The sequence below is a fragment of the Salvia splendens genome, chromosome 12, assembly GCF_004379255.2.
Source record: "Salvia splendens isolate huo1 chromosome 12, SspV2, whole genome shotgun sequence".
NCBI lineage: Eukaryota > Viridiplantae > Streptophyta > Magnoliopsida > Lamiales > Lamiaceae > Salvia > Salvia splendens.
The window spans coordinates 22125819-22148483 of NC_056043.1; the positions used below are offsets into that span (position 1 = coordinate 22125819).

A 22665-nucleotide genomic window follows, 5' to 3' on the forward strand; every position below is an offset into this window, starting at 1 on the left:
TAGTGATTTGATTGCGGCTTGTGCTCCGGTTATTGGAGGTAAGTATTTTCATCAAAGATGCATATGTCATATTTTAAATTTATGTGTACAAGATGCGCTTGAATTATGGCAAAAGCATGTTAGTCCTATTAGAACTGCAGTTAGATTAATCCATCAAAAGCCAGCTATTGGCAAAGCTTGGAAGAAATATTGCCATCAAAAGAATGTAAGATATACGAATTTTACTATGGATGTGTCTCACAGATGGAATTCGACATATGATTGTCTGAATTCTATTTTGACGCATAAAGATTCTTTATGTGATTTTTTTAACCTATCCCGTTCATGATTTATATCTTTCGCATAGTTATTGGGAACATAGTGTGGCTTTATTTAAATTATTCAAATATTTCAAAAATGCAATTGTTGAATTATCGGATGTTTATTATTGCACTGTTGTTCGTGTTTTAGAGCATGTATATATCACTTGGTTTTAAAACTGCAATGAAAAATGCTTACTCTTCACCTGAATTGATGTGTGTTTTATATTATATGATTGAGAAATGACTTAAGTATTTCAGTGAGATTCCAACGGTGTTTTTGATTGCAAAGGTCTTGGATCCAAAATGGAAATTAGCCGGTACCTCCAAGATTTTAGATTTTTATTATAACAATTCGAGTTCTATTGATCTTGGTCCACTTAAAGCATTGCAATCGGATACTAGTGACGAATTCGGAGTAGACCTCTCAGAAACATTTCAAATAAACCTCCAGAACCGGTCAATTATCCAACAAACCTTCGAGTTTAACTTGCGTGCTCTCTACACCGAATATGAAACCAAGTATAACAGTACCCACCAAGTCAGAAGACCTCCTCCTCCTCAACAACATAACTTTGGCTTCGCATTTCAAGCCGATTAAGATGACCCCGACGTGCAATCCCAATTAGCCGATCTATACACCTACAACACCGGCGGAAGGTCCTCAGGTATGGTAAGTGAGTTAGATTTATATTTCGATTCACTCTTTTCCATTGGTGATGAAGGTCCTACTCCTCCCGCCCAAATCGTCGTCCTCGATTGGTGGGGAACACACGAGAAAAATTTTCCCATACTTGCGTCAATGGCCAAGGAGATTTTTTCTGTTCCGGCTTCCACTGTCGCCGTCTAGTCCTCTTTTAGTGTTGGCTCGCGTGTGTTGGATGAATCAAGAAGTAAGCTCTTCGTGAAAAATATGAAAGCCGTGATGTTACTTGATGATTGGGCCAAAGCTGACATCAGAGAACAAGAAAATGATTGGGATGATCGTCAGGAGGGATCACAAGAAGAATTCACCGGAGATGAATCGTAGGCCAACCGTCTACCGCCGACCAAGCCAAATAGGTAAGTAAGGTAAGAGAACTACGTGGACTTTGATTCCCTAATGCAAATGAGCATTGAGGATACGTAGGCACCTCAACTTAAATATTAAATTTAAGTTGAGCTCAAGTCCTTTTTCCTTTATTTCTTTTTTTTCCCATTTGTTTCTACTTTAAAAATATGCAAATACAATTAAATAATTGTATTTGTATATACTCTAGTCGATGAAATAGATTTCTCTATAAGGCTAAATCCGGGAAACTTTTGACAATTCTACTATAATTGTTGATTGTTAGACTAAACTCAACATTTAAAGTTGAATTGCTAAAGGTGTCCTCAATTTAGTTATGTATAAAGATCTCCTTCGTCGATTAAGAGTATATATACTTATAAAATTATTGTTCAGAACTTATAAGTCTTTTTTGTAATTTGTAATTAGCTTCGTTGTTAACTAGTAGTCTCGTCGTATTTAAATTTTTGTTTAAGACTTCAAGACCTCAAGGTTTTTGTGATTTGTAATTGTTGTAACTTGTAATCTCAATAAAATTGCAACTTTCATCGTGTTTTTTTTTTAAAATTTTATTTACGCACATTTCATAGATAAACAAATAAAAAATACAAAAAAAAATGAACCGGCCCGGAACCGGCGGTTCAGGCCAAAAACCGGTGGTTTTGAACCGCCTCGTAAACCGGCGGTTTTTTGAACCGGAACCGGAACCGCCGGAACCTTGGCGGGCCGGTTCCGATTCATGGGGATGATGAACCGTGAACCGCCGGTTCATGAACCGGAACCGGCGGTTTCGACCCGTGTGCCTGCCTAATTACATGTGATCGAGAGATGCATGAGTTAGAGACAAGACTTTGGTTCGTTGTTCTTGGGAGTCAATCTCGAATTGTATGGAGGAGACTCCTACACTAGAGATTAACTTACGTGTTAGATGCACCCGAGAGGGGTCCTAACCAATTATCTCGACCTTCCTAGCCACACGGGAGACCCAATAGATGAGCATGATATCTAGGTGACACCCGTGTCCATACCAACGGATCCATATCCCTACCTTTCCCAATTTGTGTGAAAATCATCTTTTATTTGCTTTGCTTTGTTAATTTGTCTTTATTGCTTATTTGTTCTTTGACCTTAGTTAAGAAAACTCAAAACACCTTTCATTAGTCTAAATAGTGTTTGACATTGCATCGTAGAACTCAAATCGGCTTTTAGTCTTCGTGGATCGATAATTTTAGCTTGCCACGTGCTACATATCCCGTACACTTGTGGGTGACCAGTGACCGAACCAGGAATTCAAATAGGTCGGGGCTGAAAAATTTTAAAAATATAATAATAGTAAAATATTTAATTTCATATACAACAAAATTACAATTTTAAAAAGTACTCCATCCGTCTCCAAAGAATATGCACTTTGGGTTTGACACAAGTTTTAATGCAAAATTGGTAAAGTAAGAGAGAGGTAGAGAGAAAAAGTAAATAAAGTATTGTTATTGGAGAATGAGTCCCACCTCATTAGAGAGAAAGGAGTTTCCAAAATTGGAAAGTGCATATTCTTGTGGGACGGACTAAAAAGGAAAGAGTGTGTATTCTTGTGGGACAGATGAAGTATTAAATAATACTCCTTCCGTCCCTCTGCAATAGAGGCATTTCATTTTCAGTACTCATTTTGAAAAAATGATACTGTAATAAATAATTAAAGTAAAGAAAAAGTAAAATAAGAGAGATAATAATAATATACAGAGTACTTTTTTTATATTATTCTCTCTTACTTTACTCTATCTTCACTTTAACTATATTTTTTTTTCAAAATGAGTGCTCAAATGAATCGCCTCTACTAAAGAGGGAGTAATTGTGTTAGAACGAATTGTAGTAAAAAAAAGTTTTTTACTATCAATTTTATATGCTCTACCCAGCAATGACAAATCTGTTTTAATAAGTTTCACAAATACTCATTATCTTAGTAAATTTAAGAATGTTTGGAACTAAGCTTTTTTTCATTATTTGGAGTAATTATGTAGTTTGTCATGATTTGATTTTAATTATTAAGGGTGGAATTAAACTATGATGAAAATATTTTATACGATGGAGTATTGGACTACATATATGTTAGGGAGAATAAAATAAATTAAATGCTCCTTTCATTTTTCTCAATAACATGAGTATCAAAATAGGTTAAGTATCCTTATTTAGAGCATCTCCAATGATCGGCTAGCGGACCGGCTAGCCGATTCCCGGCGCTGGCCGGTCGCTAGCCGAACCATTATAGGTTGCGAGCAGCAAAACGGCTAGCCGATCGGCGAGCTCTAGCCGATCCGCTAGCCGTCATTGTAGGCCCGTATTTGCGTGATTGTAATTTTTTATTTTGTAATTACGTAATTCGTGTGTGGAAGAGGGGTTTTTTTTAATTATGTAGTTTTTTGTAATGAACTTTTTTTAATTTAAATGAAATTTTTTAATTTTCCCGTATACGTGTCATAAATTTAATTTCGTATTTGGTGTGATTGTTAATTATTTGTTTTTAATAATTTTGTTTATTGTGGTTGGGCTATGGCTGGGCTATTGCTTGTCCTGATGATGTGGCAGGAGGAGTTTTAGTGCTGATAATGTGGCCGGAGGAGTTTGTGGTTGGGCTATGACTGGACTAATCTTATTGGAGATGCTCTTATCACTAATTTTTGTACTGACACGTCAAATATTTTTCCTTCTTCCAATGCTAGGATATACTCCCTCTGTCTCATTAGAAATAAAACGTTTTCCTTTTTGGTCTGTCCCATTAAAAATGAAACATTTCTAAAAATGGAAACAATATTCACTCTACTTTTTCTTCTCTCTTACTTTACTCTCTCTTCATTAACTCACAAAACAACACTACATAAAATCTCGTACCGAAAAGCAAATGTTGCATATTTAATGGGACGGATGGAGTATATTATATAGTATCCAAAAAAAAGAAAACAGATCTTTTGCACTTCCCTGTTCATCTTTCTTCCCCACGCCGCTCGCCATTCCTCTTTCTTATTTCCATAATTCCTCTTTTTGCATACTTCTCTCGGCCTCTTCTCCACTTCGCATCCCAAATCTTGTGTTCTCCTTCCTAATTCTACTTTCAATTTTAGAAAATCGGGCGGCGGGATTAGCTGGCTCTTGGGGCGGAGAATGGTTGGAGGACGGCCATGTAATGGGGAGTCTGGGTCTGGGGCTTGTCCCATGTAGTTCCGTCGCTGTGGGTGACACTTTTGATTGCAAAATTAGCGCGAGTCAATGAGAGAAAGTTTCCTTTTTTGAAATGGGACTAATTTTTATGAACACCCAAAAATAATAAAATGAGACTATTTTTTTTATGAACGGAGGAAGTACAACACATTAAAAGTATTTCCAAGAGAGTGACTAAATAAAGAAGTAAACAGAAATAATTAACATTTTTACGTATTATTCATAAAAATTAATTCTCCAATGAAAAAGAACATTTGAAATTTAGAATGTACTATATCCGTCCTTGAAAATAGAAACTTCTGAAACAACACGAGTTTTAATACACAATTGATAAAGTAAGAGAGAGAGAGAGAAAAATGAGAAAAGTAAGAGAGAGAAAAATGAGAAAAGTAAGAGAGATAGTATTAGTGGACTGTGGAGTCCACTCCCTAGAATAGAAAGTTTAGAAATAATCTCATTTTATGGGACATACCAAAATGAAAATAATTTCTATTTTTAAAGGACGAAGGTAATATTATATTTTCTTCAATCTTAAAAAAGGTATATTTACCTCATCTCTGTACAAAAGATAAATAAGATAATAGTCATTTAGATCATGAAGTTTGGTCAAATTCTAATATATTCAGTGACATTTGAATTTGAAATACAAAATCACGGAGTTTCAATTTTCACAAATCAACATCTTTTGGTGATGTTAAAAATGACGTGTTTTATTAAAATAAGTATTTTTTTATATTAATTTATCTTCTTATTTTATTGAAATATTGTAACTTCTATTTTGGCATATGAATTTAAGAAGTGGTGTTAAATGAATTCAGTAATAAATGAAATAGTAAAGTATGAAAGAATAAAAAAAAAGAGACATAATAAAGTACGAAACATAAGATGATAAAATAGAAAGGTGAAGTGGGTTGCTTATTATAAAAAAGCGAATGTCTCACTTAGATATTGGGAGATCTAAAAATTAAATGATCCTTCTGTCCCATTAAAATGAAACGTTTTCTTTTTTGAATTGAATTTATTTATTGTCTCATTTTTTACATTTTTATATAATAAGAAATGGTATCTTTGGATATTTTTTCATATACATAAAATTATATAATAAAAAATATAATTAACAAATTTAAGTTATGATCATATTTATTATGTATTATTTTTAGCATTTTATAAAATAAGAAATGGTATGCTTGGGTATTTTTTATCGTCAACAAATTGTCAAACCACCCAAAATTAAGGCAACATGAGGATAGTTAAGTAATTAAGTTAAATTAATGAGAATAATTTTGACAATCCTAATTTTTATCTTTATTTGTAACTTATTGTACCAAACATCTAAATATGATAACTCACACTTATCCTTACCTACAAACACCTAATCAAGATAACTTAACTAATCGAAACTATGATAACTATCACTATTTGTATCATGTCTAGTCGAAACATAACATAGCTACCAAACGATGCATAAGAAAGAATAAAGTAAGAGAAATAAAGAGAAAATAAAGTAACAGAGAGGGTAACTTTTTGCCAATAATGGAAATAACTTAATTAAGTTGAAACTTCCCAAAATAGAAAAATGACTCAATTAACATGGAATGAATGAAGTAGAAGTTAACAAAAAAATCAAATTATTTATGCTAATTTGTTTCAAAATGCATAATTTTATTCCATTAAAATCCCCTTCATATTTTTTCAGTAAAAAATACTCCCTCCGTCCCCGAATAAGAGTCGTTAATTTCCTTTTCAGGATGTCCCCCAATAAGAGTCACTCTACCCACTTACCATTTTAGGACATCAAAATCACCCTTAATGTTTAGCAAATTTACTGAGAATGCCATTATTTACACTTAAAAAAAAGAAATTGCAAACCCATTAGGGTTTGCAGTCAACCCTAATTCTCGATTCATCTTACGCACTCTCGACTCTCTCTCTCATTGTCGGCCCTCTCACTCATGAATCCTCTCCCCCTCCGCCTCAATCAGTCTCCCCGTCCGCCTCCCTCCGACGCGATGGACACCGCCGTGCCAGAAACACTGCCAGACTGGGTAGATTACGACGCAAGTTGTCGTCGGTCGGTGGTTCACGGTGTTCCACCGTTCATAGGCAAGGACGGGGCTGAAGGGCCGACACCTCATGATCTGGTCCTTTACGGATCTGAAACTGAAGCTCCGTTCGAGGGATTCTATGGTTCTGAAACCCTAGATCCTTCCCCATTCGAAGTCGGATCTGAAACCGAATCCCCGGTTAAGGGTTTCGATGGCTCTCAAACTCATCGTCCGCCCCCACTGTGGGTGTGTGGCATAGGCCGCGGACGATAGTCGCGGCCTATGCTTCGGGCGCGACTTAAACCGCGGATGATTGCCATCGTCCGCGCCATCGTCCTCCCATTGCGGACGTCGCGTACGATGGTCGCGGACGATGGCCATCGTCTGCGACATCGTCCGCCCCATTGTGAAGGCCGCGGACGATGACACGCGGTTTCATTTTTTTATAAATAGCGTTCATTTGTAACATTTCATTTCACACGATTTCATCTTCGAAACTTACATTTACATAATTACTACGAAATGGATTCAAGCCCCAATAGCCCTATGTTTAGCGGAGAGGCGCATTGGCCGGGTACAGAACCCGGCGATTATCATTCGTTCGGCGACAACACCCATTACGATCTCGATTTCAGTACGGAATCGTATGGGTTGTCTGATATAGAGCCGTTGCCGCACCGCCCAACCGCATCGACCGATCCCGCCCCCGCAGCGACCGGTGCCGCCAAGGGGAAGGCGAAGCGGAACCGGCAGCGGGCGCAGAAGTTGCCGCCTCCCGGTGACTGCGATGAGTACGCCCCCGGCCGTACGAACTACACCGACGACGAAACTCTCACTTTGGCCCGGTGTTGGGTAGATATATCGGAAGATCCGATATTCGCCAACAACCAGAGACAGACCGCATATTGGGAGCGCATCACGGACCTCTACAATTCGGTCAAGCCGCCGACCGCGTACAAGCGCAAGAGTGAGCAACTCCGCAAGCACTGGGATCAAATCAAGAAGCAAGTGAACTTGTACTCGGCGGAGTTCGAGAAGTGCGCGCGGTCACAGGGGATCGGCGAGAGCGTGCACGACGTGTGCTCTAAAGCGATGTTGTCGTACCGGTCGATGTTCGGTGAGTTCAAGCACGAGGTCATCTGGGCGCTCTTGAGGGAGAAGCAGAAGTTCCAAGGTGGAATTCTGCACACTGGTGCGCCGAAGAGGATGAAGGTCACCGAAGCTGGTGACTACACGAGCAGCGGCAGCGGCACTAACCCGGTTGACCTCAACCGGACGTACGTGGATGAAGGGAGTTCCGGCACACCCGTGTCCTCCCGGCGTCCTCCCGGCATCAAGGCTGCAAAGGCCAAGGGGAAGGCGACCGCGACGTCATCGTCGACCGCTGCCGCCCCTGTTCCAGACCCGGATGAGCTCCCGACGCAGACGGCCACCGCGTTTGCGTCGTTAGCTACATCGTCGATGGCAAGGACGATGTTACAGACGCACAAGGCCCTCAAGAAGTGTACCGACCCCGAACAAGCCGAGTATCTCCGTGCATTAGTCGATGAGTTGCGTAGGAAGTTGGGAATTGGCCCGACTTAGTTTTTTTCTTTTTTTAGTTGGATGGTGTAATTTTGTTTTATTAAAACTTCGCCGCTTGTTATTTAGTTGTTTTTTTACTCGTTACGTGTTATTTGAAAACAGTTAAATTAATTAAACAAAACAACAAAATGATGATGTGGCGCGTCATAGGGCGCCCCACTGCAGATGGAGAAGCAGGAGGATAAAAATGCTGACGTGGCGCGCCATAGGGCGCGCCTTAGGGCGCCCCACTGCTGATGGTCTTAACCTCCGGATCTGAAACTGAAGATCCGAGTAAGGGTCTCGACGGATCTGAAACTCAAGCTCCGTTTGCCCCCTTTGATGGATCTTGGACCAATTTGCCTTCACGTTCTGTGAATTTGCTGGAAAGCGAATCACCTTGTCTTGGTTTGGATGACATCGAGGAAGGAGCTATGCAGCCGGTGGTTGAGCCAAATAGAGAGTACACCGACAATGAAAAAGCTATGCTATTAATCATGTTTCCTTGCATGAAGGATATCTTCTGATTTGTGAGTTTCTTTCTAATTCAGAGCCACCCCCTTTTAGGGTTTGGAGGCTTTCTTATGTAATCTATGCTTATGTGCATTGCTCAATGTTAATGTGATATTGGTCCATGTTTATGTGATTTTGAGCCACCCCTATGTTGATGGTTTGGAGGCTGATTTTAATGTGATGTTGGTCCATGTTTATGTGATTTTGAGCCACCCCTATGTTGATGGTTTGGAGGCTGATTTTAATGTGATGTTGGTCCATGTTTATGTGTTATTGAGCCACCCCTATGTTGATGGTTTGGAGGCTGATTTTAATGTGATGTTGGTCCATGTTTATGTGTTATTGAGCCACCCCTATGTTGATGGTTTGGAGGCTGATGTATTTATTCTCTGGTGTCCATATGCATTTGTGTATTCCTAAGCAACTGATCTCTCTGATGTCCCCATGTTGTTATTGAGCCACCCCCTAGGATGAAATCTTTCTGAGGGAAATGCAAAAAAAGCCACCCCCTATGAAGGGCTTGGAGGCTAATTTGAAGCAAAGATACAAAAAATATTCACTGATTAATTACTAGGATGTCCAGTGATGATGTTTATACAAAATGGAGCCTATTTAGCCAAAAAAGCCACCCCCTTATAAAGGGTTTGGAGGCTGATGCCATGTGATGAAACTTTTCTGATGGCATTAACAAAAAATACAGCCTATGCACAAAAAAAGAGTTTACATCTTAAACACCAACATATGTTGGTGCTTACACTGTAAACTCCAGTCCCTAACTTATGTCTAGTACCCTAAAGCATGGTTAAGCCGCCCTATGTCATATGTGTCCCCAGTGTTGTTTTCAGGCAGCTTTAGATACTCCAAGCTCTCTCTCACGAAAGCTTCTTCAACCTGAAGTTGTAAAGGCAGTCTCTCTGTTCTTTGCAATCTGTCCTTGTTCATATGAGGGATCTTGTAGTCATTCTTCCCATGCACTTGTAATATTGCTGTCAAACAGCTTTGCAATGTGATGAATACTCTATTCAGAGTCTGTGGTGAGAGTTCTTCAAATGAGGTAAACACATTCCTAAGCAAATCATCTACACTTGTGGCCATCTTGTCATCTTGTAGTGACTGTATTGCCCTGAAATACCCAAGGTCTAACACATTTGTGTCTGGGGAGTAGGGTGGTTGGCTAATTAGATGGAATTCAAATCCATCAGTACTAGCAAGTGTCTCAAACTGTTGATCAGTAGCTCTAAGGTGAGGTTTGACATTATCTTGTTGTATGAATATCTTCTTGCTTGCATTGGCTGGCCATTTGGCCTTGATTGTTGGTATAATCTGGCAATGATATGTGTATGTGACTACATGATGATATGAATACTGTCTGATAGCTTTATTGACATAAAAAGTGGCATACCTGGTTTAGGAGACAAGCTGTCATGACTTCCTTGGTAATTGATTGAATAGGCTTTGTCTCCATTGTCCCTTTTGGTCTGTCCTTTGAACTTCTTTGGGCCGGTATCTGTTCTGTGAATGGGAATAACCCTATTTTACCATCGAATATGATGTCTCCATCAGGCCCACAAAGTGGCATACTCACAGCAGCCATGAACATCACTTTAGTGATGGATCTCTTGGACTTACAGGACTTGTATGGCACATCTTCATCTGGCAACATGTAGTATCTATCTGATGTCTTTGTCATGTAGAACCATTTCTCGTCAATATGAACCATGTTGTGCATTGAATGGTAAAGAAGTTTACCTTCAGCGAGTGTTGGCTGAATATGAGAAAGACACCATTTCATCCTTGCAATTTTATTGGTTTCAGTAAGTGTAGGCTTGATAGCACTTGTATGAGGTTTCAATTGATTACTCTTAAGAAATCTACCAATTGTTGTCTTGCTTACTTCCATCTTAGAAGGAACCTTCCTTATGGTTGATCTCTCAAGCATGGACAGGTTTCTAATCTTGTCTTCATCTAACATGAGTTTATCTTTGTGTTGATAACATGTTACTTTGCCTTGCATCATGACAGGTTCCCCTCTGTCTATCTGCTGCTTACTGATGTGCCATATTCTCTCTGTTGTCCTTTTGTGGATGTTGAATTTTTTGGCAGCCTCTGCACCAGAACCTCTTGGCAGCACTCCAGCCGTACTTCGCTGTAGAAGAAACTGCGCAATGAGGTTTTTTTTAGGGCTAGTCAATGCATTAGCCGATGCCATCCACCCTGCCCCTGCCACTGCCCCTGATCAGGAACCAACACTCGGACCACCTCATTCTCCATTACCCAGTGATGAAAATTTTCTGAGGGTATACTACAAAACCAATAGCTTTTCCTTTTTTTTGTTTTGGTTGGTGGAACTAAATGAAGAGTAGAAATGAATGTATTTATAGGAGTTGGTGAACACTTTGAATTTGCTTGTACATTTTCCCTCCTTACTTGTAAGAATTCACTCCATTAAATGAAAGTGGCCTTCCCTCTCAATTTTTGGGAGGAGTTTGAATTGATATGCAACGTGCCCTCTCTATTTCCATTGCACAACTTTAATTTTGCAATTATAGTGCAACTTGCACCTTTTTTTCATTCAATTTTGGGGCAGTGAACATTGAATTTAGTTAATGACTATACAATTAAATTTAATTGCATTGTTTTTGGCAGTAAACATTGAATGTAAATTGAACATTAAATTTAAATTAAACATTGAATTGATTCAATTACATTTATTACACCAAAAGTCAAAGAGGTCTCACATTCCTCTACCTACCTCCATTTACTACACCAACCATTCAAACACTTCCTTAAAACCCGTGCCGAGTCAAACAACGACTCCTAATCGGGGACGGAGGGAGTATTATAAAGTGGATGAATCTAAGGATATTGAATAACTTAAGAATCAAATTTTATTGTCACTAACACATTGATCACATATTTATTTGACTTTTAGGGAAAACTGATAAATTCATATGTAGTACTCCCTCTGGCCGTCAATAGGAGTCTTGTTTTTCCATTTCGGTGTGTTCGCTAATAGGAGTCCTGGTTCACTTTTACTATAAATGGTATATTGGTCCTCCTCTCCACTAACTCATTCCAAACTCATTTCATTTAAAACTAATATATTCAAGTGGGACTCATATTCTACTAACTTTTTTCCTCCCACTTTTCTTAACATTTATGAAAACGCGTGCCGAAATGGAATGAGATTCCTATTCACGAACGGAGGAAATAATAAAATATGAGTGAAGTGGTTTAGTGGAATGTGGGATACACTTGTGAAATAGGAAAAGTAAAATGATAGTATAGCTATTGGTGGAAATACGAAAAAAGAAAAATTATGGCATTTAATGTTGAACGGAATGAGTATACTTCTATCTAATTTTGAATCCTAAAATATTTCATAACAAATTCAAGATTTTTATCTCCTTTGTTATATTTCCTTTGGGATATACTCCCTCTATTTTTAAAAAATAGAAACATTTGAAACGGCACAGGTTTTAATGCACAATTTGGTAAAGTGAGAGAGAGGGAGAGAAAAATTGGTAAAGTAAGAGAAAATGAGAGAAAAAGTAATGGAATTAATGTTAGTGGATTATGGGGTCCACTTTATTAGTGGTATAAGTGGTAAATAACTTGATGTATAGGGGTGTAAAGATTTCCTAAAATAGAAACTTAGAAAGTTGCTATTTTAAGGAACGGACTAAAATGGAAAAAAAGATGCTATTTTTAAAAAACGGAGAGGGTATTTCCTAGTGGCTAATACACATTGTGTCTGATGCACATGGTGATACACATTGTGTCTAATATGATCCTCGTTCTAGAATGTTTGACGACAAATGAGCTTGGAATGCGGCAGAAGTCTTGTAACTATTGGTGAAGGACATTACAACGGAGGAACGCGACAGAAGTCTTTTAATGGAAATATCTATATATTATACAAATATCTAGATATTGCGCAGAATTATCTAGAATTAGGTATGAAAATATCTAGATACTTGAGTAAAATTAACCAGAGAATAATATTCTATAGAATATAAACACTTTCTCCGTCCCAAGCTAGTTGAGTCGTATTCCTTTTTAATTTGTCCCAATGTAGTAGAGTTATTTCCGTTTTTGGTAAAAACTTTATTTCCTCTCTTACTTTACTCTCTTCATCTCTATTACTTTATTCTCTCCATTTTAACTTTTAACAAATCAATTTTTTAAATCTCGTGCTGAAAATAAATGTCGCAACTATCTTGGGACGGATGGAGTATTATCTAAAAATGCCTAGATTTTTATAGGGAAAAATCTAAATATTAGAATATAAAAGAATAAAGTAGACAATTTTTCAATAAGTTAGGAATGCCCATAAATATGGGTGACTTGTATCATTTTGCACAATTTGAGAAGTTTGAAAAATAAGCTAGAATGCCTATAAATATGATGAGTTGTAGCAAGGACTTCAAGCTTTATGAATATATGTTCAACAACCAACCATTCACGCGGGAATTTCAGCTTTGATGGTCTACTGAGTTCAGCAACTAGGGCTATGTCACCGATCTCTTGCAAGTGAAGTTCTATTCTTGTTTGCTCTTCTTTGCACAAATAGGATTTATCCTTATCGAGAATTTCCTAGCCATCAAACAAACAATAGCAAACAGATAACGCGCGAAGACTCCATCATTGTCCTTAAAATAAGCAACCATCCTCAACCTCTACCCCAGAGAGGGCTACTAAGCAGTTCGATAGAAACGCAAAAGGAATATCCTGATCATATTCTCATTTCGGACAAAGAAAAATCACGAGGAACGTTCCTCGACTATAGACGAGAAAGCCATTTGTAGGAAAATGAATAATTAGTTTTGCTATAGATATGCATCAACTCAAATTAATGGGTTGGCAGCTAAAGATTTATAACACAGAGAATAATTGATACGATCGGATTTTGCACTATTTTAAGGTCATTTTGTGGTCCGTTTTGAGTGTCAAAGTTGCATTACATGTCCATTATTTTCATATTTTATCTATTTTGGTATTTTGACGTGTTTTGTGAGAAATGTGCAAAAATGGAGCTAAAATATGCATAAAAACGTCAAAGTTCGGAAGTTGGAGCAAAAGGGAACCCAGCGGACCGCTGGCGCATGCCAACGGTCGCGAAAAATTACTCCAAAACGTTCTGACTCTCTCCAGCGCCCGCTGGGCCCATGCCAGCGCCCGTTGGGCATGTTCGCGCACGACAACCTCTGTTTAAACTCAATTTTCCGGCGATTCTGAAGTTCGATCAGGGCGTGCTATATACCATTCTCTTCATCTTTGAAAGAGCTTCTTTTTAGTAGCCTATGTTTTTTGGCGATTCTGAAGTCCGGTCAGCCTATGTTTTCTTTTTAGTAGTTTACTCACGTCATGACCGACTCTACAAACTAATTTTACACTTTGTTATAAATAAGTTTGGGGAGATGAAGTGGTGGACTGTGAGTTTAGGATTTAGGTTTTTGTTTTTAGTTTTTGTTTTTGTTTTTAAAACCCAAGGTGAATTGTGTCATGAGCATAATATGAAGAACTTAGAAACACGTATTTTTAGGGACACATTAGACCGAGTTGGCAGTGATATTAAGTTCTTTTCATCTTTGATAAAGTATGGCTTGACGTCTTGATATGATGATTTGGTAAAAAAATGCATAATTAGTGAATTGCTTGTTCGCCTTGAATCATACTTATACCTTGTGAGATTTGAGCCTAAATTCTTTCTTGTGTGATTTATCTGCATGCATGTATTTGTTTCTAGAACTTGCTCCTAGTCTGCCTATGTTTACATAGTGTTTAAGTTGATGAAGGAGGATGTTAGGCCATCTTTTCTTAGCTACTTTTATTCCCAAATTTTCAACCCTCTCAATTTCTTCCCTTTGAAGCCAATTTTGAGCCTTTAAGCATATTCTTTGGAAGCCAAATAAATGAGGACAATTCCTTGGGTAAGTATAGTTTTTTTTTATCTTTTGTAAATGAATTGGAGAGATATGGAGGAAAGTTATAAAAGTTGTGTGCTTAACATAGAAAAGTGCAAGTTGTGAAATAGAGAAAATTCAAAATGTGTGCTTGATCGTAGAAAGGATGCTTATGAAAAAGAAAGGAAAAGAAAAGAAAAGAAAGGTACAGAAAGAAAAAAGAAAAGAAAAAAGGTTATGAAAAGAAAAGAAAAAAAATCAAAGGATTGGGAATGTGAGTTGAAGTTAAAAAATAAGTGTTAAAAGTGTCTTGGGTTATTAGAAAAGTGGAGTCATTTTACCTCTACTTGGGATATTTTTTTTAGTCCCTTTTAGCCAAATATTCCTCACCTACCAAAAAGCCTACATTACAACCAAAATAAAGACCTTTCGGACTTTTGATGCTTAATCACATCTAGTAGATGAGGATTAGACTTTGAGCAAGCTTATGGTAAACTTTGCATGATGCATAATTTGAGTGCTTATACACATTGTCATATACACTTTGAGACTGAGAGATAAATACACTTCCCATCTTTGGAAGTTTGCCACATGTGAGTGCATGAAGTTAAAGTGTTCTACGAGTCAGTAATGAAAGTGCACTAATAAGCCTTGCTTGATTTGATTGCGTTAATTCATGCTTAATCTATCTTTTCCATAATTTGAGGCAATTATGACGTGTAGTCTTTATGCAATCTGTGCGTCTATTTATGTTTCTTGCTTATTTTGTTTGAGGACAAACAAATATTCAAGTTTGGGGGTATGATACGCTCGGATTTTGCACTATTTTAAGGTCATTTTGTGGTTCGTTTTGAGTCTCAAAGTTGCATTACATGTCCATTATTTGCATATTTTATCTATTTTGGTATTTTGAAGTGTTTTGTGAGAAATTTGCAAAATGAAGCTAAAAAGGCATAAAAACGTCAAAGTTCGGAAGCTGGAGCAGAAGGCAACCCAGCGGTCACTGAAAATCACTCCAGAACGTTCTGACGCTCTCCAGCGCCCGATGGGCATGATCGCGCACGACAGCCTCTCTTTAAACTCAAATTTCCGGCGATTATGAAGTTCGATCCCGGCATGCTATAAACCATTCTCTTCATCTTCGAAATAGCTTCGCGTTGGTACCTTGATCATCTCAATCGTATTTCTGTGGGGAATGTTACTGCCATTCTACCAAAGTCGTGCAAAGCTGTCAAGTGCAGAATTTTAGGCGGAAATTCAAGGAATGAAAGGAGACATTATTACCTTGTGAAGCCAAATATTTTCCTTAACCTATGGGGCACGAAAATTTCTTAATTACTATTACTTGGAGGAAACTTTTTACTAAGTTTAAATCCTTTTCAAGCCTATAAGAGCACTCGCAACGCATCTCGCGGGTGTCGCTTATCTCGTCCCTCCGAGATGAGACGGACGCGGGACGCGTTGCAACGTCCCGTCTCGTCACCATCCCGCCGAGACGCCCATCCCACCGAGACGGATGGCGAGCCGTCTCACCACGCTCCCGCGCGATGTGGTGCGCGCTGGCCCAACGAGTGACTCCCACTCACCGGCCTGCGAGTGGGCTTCGTCACGCTGACGCAATAAATCATTTTTTTAAAATTGAATTTAATAAAAAAAATAAAAAATAATTAAAAAATCAAACGGTAATATTACCGTTTTCGACGGTTTTTTGTTTTTTTTATTTTATATTTTTTTACTCTATAAATACTCCTATTTCATCCTCATTACACACACACACACACACACACACATCTATTCTTCCCAAATCATCTCCATTTCCTCTCCAACTTTCATCTAACCTCTCTAATTTTCATCACAAAATGTCCGGGGACTGAAACTCTGGCGGTGGCGGCTCTGGCGGGTTTGACATCAACGCGTTTGGCGAATGGGGAGGCATGTACAACGTATTGAGTGGTTCGGGTTCCGGTTCATCGACGCCGGGCACCCATGGCTCGTCGAAGCCGGCGGGGTACCAACCACCCGAGGTATTCGCAGGGATTATCCAAAATTAGGGAGGATTATCCGGATGAACCCACTCCGGAAGGAGGACGAGGCGGTGGAAGCTCCAGGGCATTCGACGCCGTGGAGGAAGAGGCGAAGCCGGTCGAGGAGGAATAGGATGTAGGCCGGCTTCCGTACAGCCGCAAGGACACGATGGTTGTGTACAACGCCTAGATCAGCGTCTCGTACGATCCCATCATCGGGAATCAACAAACTCGAAAGTTCTTTTGGGAAAAGGTCACCGAGGCCTACAACGAGATTAAACCGAAGGGGTCCCGCCACCGCACATTGAAGATGCCCCACACTCACTTTGACCGAGTCGACAGAGAGGTCAAAAAATTCTGCGGCATCTACAAGACTGAAGCAGCTCATTACCAAAGCGGAGCCGCGAGAGCCGACATTCTGAGATCGGCTTTGCGAGTCTATTTCGACGACACACACAAAGAATTCAAACATGTCGATGTTTGGGAGGTCGTCAAAGACGAGGCAAGGTGGGCCGGCGGTGTCCAGTCCAGCACTGGCTCGACCTCGAAGCGCATGAAGCACACGGTGGGTGACCAATACTCGTCTAGTGGGGACGGTTCAGGCAACGCCGCACAAGAGGTTGCCTCGCAGGAGGTTGAGGGCACGGCGGACGATGCAGGGGGTCCTCCCGTGGGCGTCGTCGGCCGCAAGGGACCAAGGCGGCGAAGGCGAATCAAGCCAGGCGGGCTCCCAAGGGCCGCTCTCCTCCTTAATGTCCATGTACTTCACCGCCACGATGGCGGACACTTCCCGCATGACACCTACCCAATTTCAAGCCTATCATGCCGGCATTGTGTATCTGGCGGGACAACTTGGTATTCCGCCTCCACCGCCTCCGGGGGATGATTCGCCGGCGGAGTAGCTTTTATAATTTCTTTAAAATTGTATTTTAAATTATGTTTTTTTTAATTTTACCACGAATTTAATTATGTATTTTTTTAGGATTTTTAGTTATAATTTTTATTTAATTTAATGAAGTGTGTTTTTATTAATTGAATTTGTTGGAAATAAAAATAAAAAATGAAATTGAATGAATAGTTAAGGGATGAGATGGTTAAGAGACGGATAAGAGATGAAGGGTTGCAGGTTCTGTCTCTTAGTTAAGAGATGGGGTGAAAAGTACAGTGGAGCCCATGAATAGTTAAGAGATGAGACGATTAAGAGACAGCATTGCGGATGGCCTAAATACCCCATAACCTAATTCAGAATATTAACCCTTCCATAGCCCCCAAAAAGGGGAGCCTCCAAGGCTCCTCCCTCTCCACTCCATATTTTAATTCTTCCATCATTCTTGGAGATTGAAGCAAGGCAAGAGGAGCATGAAGACTTCAAGATTCAACCTTGGGTTTTGTTAGTTTATTTCATGTCTCGTACTTTAATTATTGTTTTAGTTCATCTGTCTAAGGATTACTAAACAATAGAATTTTGAGGTTTGATAGTAATTAATTTTTATGTAGTTCTTTTTATGTTTAATGTTCAGAACTCGGTCCACTTGATTTTTCTTGAACTTTTGTTCGACTAATTAGTCATTACCTTGATTATTGTCAATCTTTGATCGGTGATAGCTTTGATTGGTTTATCTTATATGTTCATACAATAATTGTGACATGAGTATTGATGCATGATAGAGACAAATAGTGGTAAAACTTGAGTCGGATGAACGTAGAACTAATTAGAATAACAAAAGAGTTAGTGAAATCATTATCCTTGAATTTCCTCTATTTGCCTGATTCTATCTTATTTGTTTTATGCTTTTACTTTATTTATTTTTTGTTTAGTTTCAAACTCAAAGCTCTGTTTCTCTAGATAGTATTTGACGCTTACATGATAGACAATTGCAATTATATTCCCTAATTTCGATATCTCGGTACTGACCTTTAGCTATACTAGAACTGTATACTTTAAGGTATTTTTAGTGCTAATAAAAAGTGCATAAAGTTTTTGGCGCCGTTGTTGGGGAATATTCTTGCTTTAAGTCACATATATGGTTAATGTATGAATCGTGATGTTTATTATGGATAAATGATGGATGTTATAATTTATGTTTTTATTTCTTAAAATTTGTAGTAGATTTTTTCTCTTAAATTCGAACTACTTCAAGTTTGTATTAAATTCGAACTGCAAGTTTATATTTCTAAAAGTTTGTTGTTGATTTTCTTAAAAAAATAATTAAAAAATAAAATAAAAATCCAAAATTGGGACCGGATACCTGAATTTTCGGGACTAGATACCAAAGTCGGGTATCCGGGTACCCGAATTCGTTTTCAGATAGGGTATCAGGTATTAGATTTTGGAAAATTCAGGTTCGGGTACCCAAAAATTTTGAATCGGGTATCCACGGGTATCCAATTTGACAGGCCTAGCAGAAACTTTATATCAATTACATACGATTTTGTCGTCTCGTGTATTGAACTAGTATTGAACTACATTTAAGTGATAAATGTTATTAAACATAAATATATAATAGTAATAATTGTATTTATCCATAACTAAACAATATATATTCATTATATCAACAATATCAGGGAACGATCCGTGACCGATGCATTGTCCACATATATCTCGACCATGACATTGTCCAAACCAGTGTTTTAATATTTAATTATTGTATACCGGTTCAATTAGTGGTCTAACCGATCCGACCAGTTAAACCGTGAACCGATAGCCTCACCGGTTCACTTACCGGTCTGATTTTTAAAACATTGGTCCAAACCATGTACCTGTTGGAATATAAGATATATGTTGAAGGAGTCATTTACTTTGGAGGAAATATTTTAGAGATAATTGATGGATTATGTGAGAAATGATTAGGAGATGTTGGTGATATGGGGAAACTAAGAAAATACTTTATTTTTCAAACTTCTCAACTTCTGCAAAATAATACAACTCACTTCTATTTATAGGAGTTTCTTGGTTAATGTAGAATTCTCTACTCCTTCTTGGTTATTGTAGAATTATGTACTCCACTCTTTAATATTTTATATCTAGATTTTTCCCTAATATTTTACTAGATAATATCTACATTCTACGAAACTATATATTTAGATATTCTACTACTTAATTCTAGAGAAATTCTATAATATAATATCTAGAATTTGTATCATAACTAGATAATTCTACTACAGAAATCAAGTTTATTTATTTTAATTCCAATAGTACATGCACATTGAATTGCAAAATATAAAAAAGTTAATCCAATATAAATACGAAATAAAAATCTTTCATACACGATAACATCATCATAGTCGTTGGATTCATACGCGAAACAATCAAAATTTTCCAACACCTCGGATGTGTCAAGTACATGTTCTACATCCATCAACTTCAAAGGAATGCAAAAAAAAGAATAATAACTTCAAAGGGAGGCCTGGAGCAATCCAAAAAAAGAATAATAACTTCAGAGGGATGCCAGGAGCAATCCGAGGAGTTCAAGCAATTACACATAACTAGTATGTGGATAAGCGTCACAAAAGGCACAGAAAAGACTGATTCAATTTATAAAGATGATTATAAAGATCAACAACCTACAAGATTAAGCATTGGCCATAAATAAGTTCAAGGGAAAGACATTAAATACGAAAGAAGATAATATTTCAATTATAAGAAAACTGGAACTATTTCAAGTAAAAAAATAATCAATACTTCGTTACATTATTATTTATCTTACTTTACTCTCACTCTTCACTATAACTCTTTATTATATTATTTTTTCAAAATTAGTGAATAAAAAGTGACTCAGTTACAGTACAGTAGAGGGAGTATATGATAAAAAAAGTAAAACACATGAGTAGAGTTAGGAAAGACTATTTTGTTCGAAGTATCCATTATAGAACATCAGTATTATTTATTCAAATGTTGGACAACCATGGAGTATGCTAATGCAGAATTAGATAAACTATAAAAGCTCCGCGATCATATTTAATTTGCAATAATATTCAATAGCTTATAAAGTACTCCCTACTATCCATGTTAATAAAAATATTTTTTTTGGCAAGGAGAGTAGTGTGTTAAGTGGATAGTGGATAAAGTAAGAGAGATGAATAGAGAATAAAGTAAGAGAGAGGATAACTTTTTGCAAAAAATAGAAACGACTCAATTAACTTGGAATTTCTCAAATTAGAAAAACGACTAACGTGGAACGGAGAGAGTATAATTGAAATTTAAAAGTGGCAACCAATTTATTTGTTTAAATTGAAGAAATTCATAAAAAAGTAACCTCTATAAATGCATTCAGTTTCTATAGACGACAACAATGTGCTATAGTTTAGGGCGGCAAATCGTGTTAATTGGGTCGTTATCGGGTCAACCTGCTAACGACCCAACCCAATAAGCCCTAACCCGAACCCGACCTGCTACCTGAAAGCTCTCCATTTCTTCTATCTCTTGTAGTTGTTTTCTGAGTTCTCCTGTCGTTGTGGATTGATCAAGTTGGAATACCGAGTTGATCCAGCTGGCTGATGTATGCCTGTGAATGGATCCAGTGACAATTCAAACTGATCAACTTGACTTAATCCAACTTATTCTTATTCCGTTGAGTGCGCAAATGGAGGAACTCATGGTTTTCAAAACCTTAACCCACGATACTATGAACTAGTAAAGGGAAGTAAGGGTCAAATCCCATAGAGACGATGTGTTCTACATTTGTTGAGGACAAGTTGGGGATGGCTACTGCCACGCATTCAAAGTGGGTTAAGTTAAACTACTTGACTATACGAACTGAGAGACTAAGCTAACTAAACTGATCCATTTGCTAAAACTTGACTAAACTTGTAAACTCTAGTTAATCAACATGTCCGAGTAGAAGAATTCATACTGTAATTTCCTGAAATAGCCAAACAAGTAGTAAAAGTGAGCGAGTATCAGTTCCCTGCAGAACGTACGATCCTCACAGAATCAGTATAAAACAGAGCATAATCAGATCTTGGGCATTTCCTTACTAACGAACTACTTTCAACCAAACAAACTTAACATAATAAACTTGCAACTTTAAATCTACACTAAGAGATCGACTGAGATTACATAAATAAACTGACTAAGCCATAATCATGCAGAAATAACGAAGACGATTTCCAGATCTACAACTAGGAAACCTAATCATACGCGAGCATACTGTCACTCACCGTAAACACATTCAGATCTGCTTCACCGCCTTTCAATCGATTAGATCCAAACACCCTAACTTCTTCCATCCAGAATTGCTCCACAATCCATCAGAAAATTGTAAACCAGTAACTCAGATTCAACAGATCACACCACAACAAACTTACTTAACCAAAATCATGCTCACAAATCAGAAACATAAATAGACTAGTGAGATCATGCATGGAGAAACAGAACATTCCAAGAAAACTAAATTCATAATTTCAAGTTGCTTCCAAAGATAACCAGGTCGATAAACAGCGAGAAAAACTTAAAGCAAATTGTAGCAGAACATAAAACAAAGAGATTGTATCTTCGCCCCTTCTCAAGACGGTGTTACAAAGCTTAAACTTCAAATAAAACTACCACCCATCCACAACTAAAAACCCATAATCAAATGTGTGTGCGGAAATTCAAGAATGTAAAGTGTAGTGAGCTCCCATTTCAGCCCTAGAAGAGAGTTGAATCTCTAAGTGTGTATGTCGCCACTGCTCGCGTGCGTGTTCTTCCTCCTTTCCCTTCCTATTTATAGGGAGGCGTATGGCTCTGATCCCAGGGGTAACCTTCTTCTCAAAAAGTCCTTTCTGCCCTTAGCTTTTGGGGGTCTTTAAGTTATGCACAATCTTCGATACGGGTGCTCCTGCTGTCTCTATTTGATCCAACTTGATCCATTCAGCTCATCAATTTGACTCCATTCTTCTTGATCCGTCTGTCCGCCCAGTTGATCCATGCAGCTTTTGTTTATGGTGGACTTTACACACACCTGACTCACAATTGTTCGTTAGCTTACAGAAATGGGTGTAATTTTATCACAGAACAAATGCATGAAACGAGCCTTATCACTACCCTCAAACCCAAACGCAATCCGAACCCGACAC

The 22665-nt window shown here is 38.1% G+C and overlaps 1 protein-coding gene across 1 annotated transcript; it reads right to left on the reverse strand.

Moving 5' to 3' along the window:
* Positions 1-9461: 9461 nt before the first annotated feature.
* Positions 9462-10887, reverse strand: LOC121758140. The gene is made up of 2 exons (XM_042153573.1): positions 10081-10887; positions 9462-10001 (listed from the first exon to the last, which is right to left on the reverse strand). The coding sequence occupies exons 1-2, from the start codon at positions 10885-10887 to the stop codon at positions 9462-9464; spliced, it is 1347 nt and encodes a 448-aa protein (XP_042009507.1).
* Between the last annotated feature and the right edge of the window lie 11778 nt (positions 10888-22665).

Excerpts from the sequence above, each read along its gene's own strand:
- LOC121758140 (XM_042153573.1), bottom strand. The coding sequence starts at position 10,887 with ATGGCATCGGCTAATGCATTGACTAGCCCTAAAAAAAACCTCATTGCG. Across the intron at positions 10,002-10,080 it reads CAGCTTGTCTCCTAAACCAG|ATTATACCAACAATCAAGGC; the intron begins GTATGCCACTTT and ends TATCATTGCCAG.